The following is a 12,060-nucleotide window of genomic DNA, read 5'->3' as shown; positions in this document are numbered from 1 at the left end:
CCCCTTCAGAATCGTGTATGCTTCAATGAGATTAGCTCTCATTCTTCTAAACCCCAGAGAGTATAGGCCCAGTTTACGTAGCCTCTCATCATAGTCCACTCATCCCAGGAAATAATCTAATGAACTTTCATTGCATTGTCTCCAAGGCAAGTATATCCTTTCTCAGACATGAGGACCAAAACTGCACACAGTACTCCAGGTGTGGTTTCACCAAAGCCCTTTGTAGCAAGACTTCCTTATTCTTATACTTCAGTCTCCTTCTAATAAAGGCCAACAAGCCATTTGCCTTCCTAATTGCTTGCTATACCTGCACACTAAACTTTCTGTGTTCCATGTATGAGTGCACCCAAGTCTCTCTGAACATCAACATTTAAAAGTTTCACACCTTTTAAAAAATATTCTGTCTTTCTTTTTTTTAACCAGCAAAATGGATAACCTCACGCCTCTTGACATTTACTCCATCTGCCATCTTGTTGCCCATTCACTTAACCTGTCTATATCTCTTTGCAGCCTCTTTGTGTCCTCCTCACAGTTTACATTTCCACCTAACTTTGTATGATCAGCAAACTTAGATACTTTCCTCTCAGTCTCTTCATCTAAGTCATTAGTGGAGTCGTAAATAATTGAGGCCCCAGCACTGATCCATGAGGCACTCCACTAGTGACAGCCTGCCAATTTGAAAATACCCCCTTTATCCATACTCTCTGTTTCCCCTCTGTTAACTAATCCTCCATTCATAGTAATAAATTACACCCAACCCCATGAGTCCTTATCTTGCATATCAACACGTTATGTGAAATCTTATTAAATGCCTTTTGGAAATCCAAATATACTACATCTACTGGTGCCCTTTATCTACTCTTCTACACTGGGATGCACTATAATAAAGGCCCGTATCCAGTTAGACTGCATTATTTCATAGCTGGTGCCTAGCTCTTGGGCTTGATCCAGTCAGTGCCAGGGCCAATATTGCATGCATATCCTTACATTTCCACTCTCATGCTCCAAAGTAAATGAATACAACATAGTGCTTCAAATCCAGCATTCTCAGGACTGAGGCCATGCCAGGTTTTGGATATTGCTGGTTTTTGGGTCGGGCGTTTCGGGCATGGGCAGTTTGGGTCAAGCCGCATCAGATAGGATCAAGGGTGAGCGTGGGATAGAGCGGCAAGCAAAGTGGCGAAGCCGGTAACTAGTCTGGAGCCATACTGAGTCAATGCAGTGCTCAGCCAAATCATCCAGGTAAGTTTTTATTTATTTTTCTCAGTTAAAATCGATGCATGAGAAATTATAAAAATATCTAGTTTGCGGACACCACTCGTTTTCAGGTAACTGGATTTGAGATACTCTACCAGTATAATGTTTGCTTTCATTTTTCTTTCTTGATGTGGGTAGCTGTGATTGTATTGGGGAGTGGCTTCTGGCTGCATTTGGAGCGATTACTACCTTTGAGGTCCTGCTTTTTAATGTCCTTCCTATTCCTGAAGCTCTGCCTATAGGATTTCAACCCTTTTCTTACCTGATCTATTGGTTCCTACCCTGATCACGACTGTTCCCCTTACCCCTGCAAAATTTTCTGCACCTGTTCAATGATGTCCTTTATCCTGGCATCAAGGGGCAACACACCAAGTGAAACTCATGTCAGTGATTGCAGAAATACCTAACTGTTACTCTGACTATCAGATCCCCTATTGCAACTGCATTTGTACACTTTACTATGAGTCCCTGTGTAGTTCTTTACCCAACAGTGCTGTGGGAGTACTCTAGAGTGCACTTTCCTCAAGGAACTGTCATCCTTGCTGGTATTAATAATGAAAATTCATTTGTGGGTGCTACACATTTCAAGTTACTTAGCACCCCAATTCCCACCCTGCATCTAATTCCCACTCCAGAACCAATTCCCACTCCGCACCCAATCCCCACTCTGCACCCAGTTCCCACTCTGCACCCAGTTCCCACTCTGCACCCAGTTCCCACTCTGCACCCAGTTCCTACTCTGCACCCAGTTCCCACTCTGCACTCAATTCCCACTCTGCACCCAATTCCTATTCTGCACCCAATTCCTATTCTGCACCCGATTCCCACTCTGCACCCAATCCCCACTCTGCACTCAATTCCTACTCTGCACTCAATTCCTATTCTGCACCCAAATCCCACTCTGCACCCAATCCCCACGCTGCACTCAATTCCTACTCTGCACCCAATTCTCACTCTGCACTCAATTCCTACTCTGCACCCAATTCTCACTCTGCACTCAATTCCTACTCTGCACCCAATTCTCACTCTGCACCCAATCCCCACTCTGCACTCAATTCCTACTCTGCACCCGATTCCCACTCTGCACCCAATCCCCACTCTGCACTCAATTCCTACTCTGCACCCAATTCTCACTCTGCACCCAATCCCCACTCTGCACTCAATTCCTACTCTGCACTCAATTCCTACTCTGCACCCAATTCTCACTCTGCACCCAATTCTCACTCTGCACCCAATTCGCACACTGCACCCAATTCTCACTCTGCACCCAATTCTCACTCTGCACCCAATTCTCACTCTGCACCCAATTCTCACTCTGCACCCAATTCCTACTCTGCGCCCAATTCCTACCCTGCACCCAGTTCCCACTCTGCACCCAATTCTCACTCTGTACCCAATTCTCACTCTGCACCCAATTCCTACCCTGCACCCAATTCCTACCCTGCACCCAATTCTCACTCTGCACCCAATTCTCACTCTGCACCCAATTCCTACTCTGCGCCCAATTCCTACCCTGCACCCAGTTCCCACTCTGCACCCAGTTCCCACTCTGCACCCAATTCTCACTCTGCACCCAATTCTCACTCTGCGCCCAATTCCCACTCTGCACCCAATTCCTACTCTGCACTCAATTCCTATTCTGCACCCGATTCCCACTCTGCACCCAATTCCCACTCTGCACTCAATTCCTATTCTGCACCCGATTCCCACTCTGCACCCAATTCCTACTCTGCGCCCAATTCCTACCCTGCACCCAATTCCCACTCTGCACCCAATTCTCAATCTGCACCCAATTCCTACTCTGCGCCCAATTCCTACCCTGCACCCAGTTCCCACTCTGCACCGAATTCTCACTCTGCACCCAGTTCCCACTCTGCACCCAATTCTCACTCTGCACCCAATTCTCACTCTGCACCCAATTCCTACTCTGCGCGAAATTACTATTCTGCAACCAAGTCCCACTCTCACCAAATCACTGTCTTCATCCTGTTTTGCAATTCATCCAGTTCAGTGCTCTAGCTGAACAAAGGAGACAAGACTTGTGTCTGTTCAAACCAGCTCACACATAATGCATGCTGTTCATCATATTATCTTCCTTGACCAATTGTAAGATAATTGGCAGATGAACAAGAGGAGACATGAAGACGTTTTTTTAATGCAGTGATTTGCGATGATCTGGAATGCACAACTTGAATGGGTGGTCAGAGCAGATTCAATAATAACCTTCAGAAATGAATATATACATTTATTCAAAGATTTGTTTCAACATAATATTTATTTCACAGCATGCTGTGATGTTATGTGTTTTTTAATACAAACTCTTCAAGAGAATCTTGACAAAAGCAGAATGATAGAATGATATTGTTACTTGTTTTTGATTTGCACAGATAGCGAAGCTAACTTATCGATATGGTAGGAAAGAGCTCACCATACACACTGTATCAATCAGAGAGCATCTAAGCTGTAACTGTACAGAGCTAGCAAGACACCACCCAAGGTAAGAGGTCACTTGAGAGTGTCTTCAGGAGACAAGGCAATGTGCCCTATACTCCTATGTATTCACGTGACATGTGTGTGTGTATTGCTTTGTAATATAGGACACACAATGGTCAATCTGTGCACAAAAGCTCCCACAAACAGCAATGAAAGAAATGACCAGAAGATTTGTTTTTAATGATTTGGGTTGAGGGATAAATATTGGGCAAAACACTGAGAGAACTCACCTACTCTTCTTCAAAGAGCATCGTGGACATTTGACACCCACCTGAGAGGGCAGATGGGGCCTCAGTTTAGCGCCTCATCTGAAAGACCGCACTTCTAACAATGCAGCACTCCCTCCCTAGTGCACTGATGTGCCAGCCTAGACCATGTGCTCAAGTCTCTGAAATCGGGCTTGAACCCACAATATTCTGACTTCGAGGTGAGAGTGCACTACTGAACCAAGCCTGACGCCTACAGCTATTTTTATTAATTAAGTTAATTAATTAAGAATTAAGTATATGGAGACATGTAGATATTTTTACTGTTTACAAAATTTAACTTTGAAAAGATGTTTATTTGGTTTTCCATGTATGTGAGTTGTGAAGAATGTTTTTTGCAGTATTTATGAAGTAGTTGTTAAAAAGAACTGAGATCAGATGGGAAACATTCAATTAATATATTTTAATGAGGCAACGTTTAAACTTTTAGCCAATCATGTTGCTGAATGTGGCAGCAAAAATGACCAAAGTGCATTGCCGAGCTACAGAAGGAGATATTAGACCAGATGACCAAAAGCTCGGTCCAAGAGGTAGGTTTTAAGGAGCATCTTAAAGGAGGATAAAGAGGTAGCGACATTTAGAGAGGGGATTTCTGAGCCTTGGGCCTTGGCAGCTGAAGGCATGGCTGCCAGTGGCGGAGTGATCAATCTCGGGGATGCTAAAGAGCCCGAATGGGTGGAGTACAGTTATCTTGGAGGGTTGAAGGGCCACAGGAGGGAGAGCAGGGAAATAAGGAGGGGCGAAGCCATGGTGGGATTTGAAAACAAGGATGAGAATTTTAAAGTCGAGCTGTTGCTTAACCAGGAGCCAATGTTGGCCAGCGAGTATAGGGGAGACGGGATTTGGCGCAAGTTAGGAGACAGGTAGTAGAGTTTTGCGTGACCAGAAGTTTGCAGAGGACAGAACTAACGAGACCACTGGAGTGCATTGGTTTAGAGGTAACAAAGTTATGGATGAGGGCGTCAGCTTCCACCATAAATCAGGATGTTTCAATTCAAAGCTCTAAAGTAAAAGTGTACTTCACCCAAAATGGTGTGTGGAATCACATTTTAAAAAGCAATTATGGATATAACTAGATGCCCATGTCCTCTCTACTTACTAATTGTTTCTCCATTTATTTAGGCCCTAACAATTTCCATTGACCTTCCTTTCTTTCTAACCCTAGGAGGTGTGTGAGTGTTTGATTGACTCACCATCTCATTTTCCTTCCCTTTTTCTGTTAACAGTCTTTCTCTGATTTCAACTTTTCCCTGCATTCGCCTGACGGAGTTATTGAGTTCAGGAACCCACAGTGTGTCCAATCAGGAACACAAAAATGTTGTTTTGTCCAGGATTCTTCTGCTGTTTTTCTGGCAGACGTGGCTAGCTCGGCCTTGTTTACCAGTAGTGCGATTGTGTTATCTTTGGCAGCTTTCAGAGAAAGTTCCAGAGGCAGGGATCTAAAAAAAAAAAGAAGCTGCAAAAGTCATCTGTGATTGGAATCATCTGGTACACAAATCAAAACATTAAAAGATGCAATTGGATCCCTTATGGTCACATCTAGTTTACAGCCCGCTTCTTTGAGTTTAGGGGCTGGATGTTCATCCCCCAGTGGAGGTGCGAATGGGGTCATGAAATGTTGAACTTAGCTTTTTTTTTTGCTGGAAACTCTGTATTCCTCTGCCTGCCTGACCTCTCACCATTTTCATGCGTCCTTTTCGCGGGTTGGGAAGGCCCTGGGTGCAAGTGCACATGCACCTCCCCTGAGATTGGTTGTGAGGGCCACAGGAAAATTGTATTCCCTCCCGCATGCCATTTTTGTGTGCTGGTGCCGGGTTTGTAAGCGCTAAAAAAGATGCACCTGCTTGGATAGTTCATGAACACTGGGGGAAGCCTGCTGAGGAATCAGCAACAATCTGAAACTTAAGTATAAAATGTTTTCACACCTTCAAATGTCACTATGAGATGGTGTATGGAAATGTAGACGTGTTTTTAAAGCAATGATTTATCATAGAGCTATGTCCTGCAAAGGCGAGTTGACCATTACATTGACCACCATTGTATAAATGTTGACATGCAAGTGCCATGATGCATTCAAAAATTAAGAAAAATATGGTGGTAAGCCCTCCTTGTCATGTTTGACACTAGAATTTAAATGTACAGATAACTCTGACTGTGGAAAAAACAAACATTCCCCTGCTTTAAGTTAAAAAAAAAATCCAAGGACCTGCTCCCCTCCAATGATAGACAGGAAATCTGCTTTGTAATGGACAAGACACCTTTTGTCCTTTCAATTGCAGGCTTTGGAGTTAGAAGCAAATGGTTTGATAGCTGTGGCCATTATGAATGCTTGGCTGAGTTCTAAAAGCTCATGGTCTGTTGACACAGCTGCTCAGGGGAATGACTTGATAGTTTTATGAGGTTGTAATAACATACTCTGCCTTTGATGTGATTTCAGAATATGTGACCATTTGATTACGCAACTTAATGGTTGTTTAACTTTTTTCAATGGGGGACAGTTATTTTGCAGCATCAATGGCAATGTGTTTGAATGAAAATTTTATTAGATTGTCTCAGGGTTAATTTTTTTCAACTGCATTTAAAAGAATTCCCATTGCTTTGCTTGGCTCCTGAGGACTGAACATAGTGGATGCTGGGTGAGTGGCTATGGAGGATCCATGGTGGGGGGTTGCGGCAGAGGGCATGGAGGAGGCATGGGGATCTGAGAGGGCATGAGGTATCTGAGGAGGCATGGTATGACATGGGGGTGTGGGTGGTGAGAGGTGAAATTTAGGGGGCCTTTAAATTAAATTGAGAGCTGGGCCGTTGTTGCCAAGAGCTGAAGCGGGCCTTCTAATCAGCCCCCTCTGCACCCACACTCCTCCTGTACTCTATAGTGGCTCGCAAATGCACTGCAAACACGAACTGTGTATGAAGAAAACAAAAATTCAGGGCAAAGTCACACATGGGTCGGGCGTGCATTTTGGAAGATGTAGAAGCGCGCAAGTTGTGTTTCCCTGAACCCACACAAAAACCTGGGCCTAGTGTTGTTTTGTTTGGGTTGTCGCTACCCGCAGTGTGTACTGCTTGGACACTATTAAGCAGTCTTGTAGAAGGTATCAAGAATTTTTATTAACAATACAGGATGACGTTCATATTTACAGTAGAGTGTACAATGGAGAGGACTCCATGGCATGTCCTTAAGTGTTGCTACCTAACTATACTGCTGACCTAAGCTCTAGGTCAGGTGACTTCCTACATCAACTGTGGGCGGTACTGTATGCAGTCCCAGGTTAACCCTTAATGTAGTGGATTCTTCTACTACAGTCATCTGGATTATTACATTAATTATCCTATCCCTCCCCCTAAGATTCTGTAGGAGTTCGTGACTGAATTCAGACCCCAGTAGTGTATGGATATCCACAGTGTGGAGCCATTTATAAGACTTGAGGGGATTTTATTGTTTGTTGGCTCCATGGTTTTCTAAGCAAAAAACTCCAATTTTCTCCTCTTCCAAACTGATGTGAAAGCACTGCCGGGTGGTGAAAACCATTGTACACCTCACCTTAATGGCCACTCATAATATATGAACCCAGGCAGTGCGTGTCAACATACTATTTAACTGCAGAAGCTGAGCTCCATCTTGCCCTCATAATGCGCACTTCCCAGTAGAAATCATTGATTAGCAATCAGAAGTAGGAATCTTGAATGACTTTTCCCTTCCTTAGCTCAGGAATATTGGGGTCATTTGTAGTGTCCCTCCATTGCCCCGAAAACAGCTTGCTCATCGTAGAAAAGGGCAAACAAACCTGTGATCTTTGTGATGTGTGGGACTCAACACGTGTCACATGGTCAATTTACAGTCAGGCTCAGAATTATAGCTCTCTCCGGCAGTTTGATATTTCTGCAGAGATTGGAATTCACTTGCTATTGTTCCTATAGAATGGAGAGTGAATGTTGTTATGGGTGTAGATTGAACATTGACAACAGTCAAAGCTATACCTGTATTTAAGTGTCTGCGAGCTGTATTTCAACACCATTCATAGAGTATATGTATGTGACACATTTTAGTTTGTTCCTTAACATGATCTTACACTTACCTGTATGAAATTTCGGAACCATTGTGCCCATTCGCATAATTTGTGCAACTTGTTTATATTTCCTGGGCTGCCTTCTCAAAATCAACTCTCCCCTCCCTCCTAGTTTGGTATCAACTGTAAATTTGACCAATTGTCTTTGAACCTCACCTCCTCTCTGACCAAATTCTGACTGTTAAAGTAATGAAACATTTTTACAGTTATATTTGTGGTAGCTGTTATACTTTAGCCCAAGTCTCTCTTTGCCCTTCTGACCACTTTTCTAGCATGGCTCTACAAGTTTCTGCATTCGTCCCAGTTACCTGCTTCACCTTTCTTCCTGAGTGATTCACTCAGGTTATTCTTTCTCCATTTTTTTTTCTGAATAATCTATTCATCAATTTAGGGCCACATTGTTTCATGCAAGCTTGCTGTACCCAGCTATGACTTTATCCTGCGCGCACCAAATTATGCCTCCACTTTCTTGTCACTGGAGTATTATTGAACACTATTAAATTGCTTTATCTGTTCTCTCATTTCCCTGAAGCTTCCCTTGTCAATTAAATAGTTTCTGGTCCTCCAGTTTCTGAATCTGAGATCATGTTAAACTTGACAGTTCTGTTTCCTGCATTTTGTCTGTGCTCTTTACCATCACCAAGTCAAGACAGACACTTTCTCTTATGGTTTCTCTTAGGTTATGAGGCAGTCATGCATTACATTTATGTAGACCAACCCTTGACCAGTTGGCTATTTCCAATTTACACTTACTTGAAGTCACTCACTAAAATAACCTTCCTTTTTGCACGTATACATCCTCCTCGTTCTGATCGGAGGTGTAGGATAGCGTTACCTTTGTCTATTTCACATTGAAGAATAGTTCAGTTGTAACCGTCCATCTTCTACAGACTCAGCATCAGTACTCTCCCAGCTGACCTGACGCATAAGGTTGCACCACCTTCTCTCCCACCCGCCCTAATTCTGCTGAGTGCCCTTGTATACTTCACCCATTTCATCTATTCTGGGGGCAGTCATGTTTCCATAATGACACGCCAGTCTCCAGTTCCAAAATCTTACTGTGTTTAGAGTCCATGCCTAGAGATTTTTTTGTAGATTTGCCTCCTGTGTTTGCCTGATCCTGGTGCCTGGCTCCCACTGATTATCTCTATGATCATTTGTTTGTGGTATCCAGTTTTCTATCCTTACACCCTGCATTCCACCCCAACCCCCCACCTCCCCAACACCCACCCTGCCATTTTCCATGTCCATTTCCTGTATCATTATTTCCAGGTTTATTTATAATTTCGCACTTCATTTTACTGTCTTTTTAGTGTTTGCTGTGGCCTATGTGGTAGCATTCTCACCTCTGAATCAGCCGACTGTGGGTTCAAATCCCATTCCAGGAATTGAGGACAAAATTCAAAATTGACACTCCCATTGCAGTAGAGGGAGTGCTGCACTGTCAGAGGTGCTGTCTATAGGAAGCAACATTTAACCGAGACCCTGTCTACCCTTTCAGGCGAATGTAAAAGACCCCATGACACTATTTCGAAGAAGACTAAGGGAATCACCACAAAAACTGTTTACAACTGGTCATTATCACTTTGCTGTTTGTGGGAGTTCCACATTTCCTACATTAAAACAGTGAAGACACTTTCATTGGCTGTGAAGTAATTTTGGGATGTCCTGTGGTCATCAAAGTCATGATATATGAGTGAAAGTCTTTAAGTTTTTTTTTAAAAAAATCACTCAATAGCGAAATGAGTTAAGTTGTCTATGCAAGTGAGTTGAGAATTTGATGTGTTTTATAATCCCATGTTATTTGGAAGGGCCATGTTTAATGTGGTTAATGTAAAAAGAATGTATGGTATCTCAACAAATACCTATCTCATCATATCCTGAAAGGTAGTAGCACTCCACCTCCTGGCAACAGTGGAAACAACTACTGAAACTGTATCCCTTAATCAACATGCCTTTGCGTTTAGTAGAATCACTCATTAAATATTTAGTTGGAGCTACTATTGCAAATCTAATTGATAAAAATGGAAGAATACAAGACTTGTAGAAGCTAAAGGGGAAATGACAGCCTGACTGAACGGGGACTGAGGGCGTTGGAAATTAATTCTCCAATCAGGATTCCGGAGGAGGTCTCTCCAAAATGGTGTCCTCCCTTCTGATCAGCAATTTAGCGGAGGAAGCAGACAGACAGAGATTATAGTGCAGACTGTGAGTAGTGAGGATCTGGACAGGAAATGATCACTGTTTCATTTCTGTTTTTTAAATATTATCAAGGATGTATATTTGATTATTTAAAGAGCAGAGATAGGGGATTCCACAAGAGGGTTATTTGCCCTCTACCAGTACATTGCAAGCATAGTTCCAGATGAAATGTGAACACATCCTTATTGGAAAACCAGGCCTTTTATTCCAAGTTACATTGTTTGAACTTTTGGTTTAAGTAAGAATTGCTGTGTAATTATTTTAAAATCCTGTAAGATAAAACATATCCATATTTGTTTTTTTTCCCCATTATTTCCTTATCAATCCCACATTTCCTGTCACTGGAAAACACCAGATAAAATGTTTACATTTTATACTTTATCTTCATCGGGCTGAGGGAACACTTTTTCATTTTGGGCTTCTCTGTCAGCATCTATCACTCCCTGATTAAGAAAAGCACTGGTTCGTTGAAGAGGAAAGATTCCTGTGTCAGAACTCCAAGCCATAGAGGACACCAGCTACTGTGTCTTTGTGAGTTGTGTCATCTGTCACACCAACCAAGCCTGTAGCCTTTTGAAATGAGAATGCAGAGAAATAAAGTTTTGGGCTTAAAACATGTGAGCACCAGGACTGGTTGGGACTGAATGACCACATTTCACTTTATGGTTGTCATGGTCAACAGAGAGAAAAGGCTTGGATATTATCAGCCTTAGCTGGAGTCGAAGCCATTTTCCAGGAGTGAAAGGCCATCATTCAAATCCATTTTACCTCTCAGTCCCTCAGCGATTAGTAAAACTGAATCAAACAGTGAAACCATCAGTGGTTTGGACTCAGTGCCAGTTGTGTTATAAAGTATCTCACAATTTTGTTTCTTTTCTAGGTTCCCCCCAAAATATTATCGACAATCAACTGACAACTGAGGCGTAATCTCACAGCCAGCATACAACACCAAAAGGACAGAAATTAAAAACAACTAATATATTGCATGCATTAAGGAGGCAGTCTTCTCTCTCTCTCTCTCTCTCTCTCCCTCTGGACTGTGCAGACATCCTTTCCCTTAGGTGGTCTAAGGAAGACAACTAGGAGCTGAGGCTATATGGATGGTTTGGGCTATGGGCTTTCCATCACTGGGGGCTCTGCCCGGTCCACTTGTGACGTGCAATAACTGAGAAAAGCTTCCTCAACTTTACTACACTTCTCCATGGTGTACAGCCAGCCACTTGCACCAGCTCCCAGTACTAAGAGGATCGATCCTCAACCTGGGAGCTCTGAAGCAAGGAGACATTTTGTTTAATTTCTAAACTTTCATTTTGCTGGTAAGGGGCTTATGATACAAACTGAAGATTTATAACAAAACTTTATAACAGTAAAATAATAAAACAAAAATAAAAAGTACACTTTTAGTCTGGTCTTCGTTTTGACAAACCAAGTGTTACTCCATTATTCTGAAATAAATACATCTTATCATGTCCACGGACAATCTATACATGGCCCAGCCAGAACTGGACACATTTTTGCGCCTTGTTGTTGAATTCGGCAAGATCTGCAGTAGTGCAGGGTTCCTCTAGCGATAGGCATTGCAGGAGATGTTGCATAGTCTGTGGCTCAGTTCCACATTCACAAGTTGTCGGGCTGGTTGTATATCCCCATTTGCTTAGTGACACCTTTGAACGACCTACACCAGTCCTAAGTCTGTTAAGGCACTTCCAGGTTGCCCAGTGGCAATTAGCTCCTGGGGGAATAAATACATGGAGGCAAGTGATGACAGGAAT

The 12,060-nt window shown here is 42.8% G+C and overlaps 1 protein-coding gene across 4 annotated transcripts in view; it reads left to right on the top strand.

The window, feature by feature from the left end:
• Positions 1 to 11,683, top strand: part of LOC144699574 (platelet-derived growth factor subunit A-like) — a 67,809-nt gene extending 56,126 nt beyond the window's left edge. For 3 of the 4 annotated variants that reach the window (XM_078570614.1, XM_078570616.1, XM_078570613.1), the window contains 2 exons: positions 3,645 to 3,754; positions 11,169 to 11,683. In XM_078570614.1, the coding sequence (XP_078426740.1) occupies positions 3,645 to 3,754; positions 11,169 to 11,208 (150 nt within the window). In that variant the 3' untranslated portion in view covers positions 11,209 to 11,683. The remainder of the gene's footprint in view (positions 1 to 3,644; positions 3,755 to 11,168) is intronic. The other variant, XM_078570615.1, reaches the window with a different exon arrangement.
• Positions 11,684 to 12,060: the final 377 nt, after the last annotated feature.

This window comes from Cetorhinus maximus, chromosome 24 (assembly GCF_964194155.1).
Source record: "Cetorhinus maximus chromosome 24, sCetMax3.hap1.1, whole genome shotgun sequence".
Classification (NCBI taxonomy): domain Eukaryota; kingdom Metazoa; phylum Chordata; class Chondrichthyes; order Lamniformes; family Cetorhinidae; genus Cetorhinus; species Cetorhinus maximus.
This window is presented reverse-complemented; position numbering and strand designations above follow the sequence as displayed.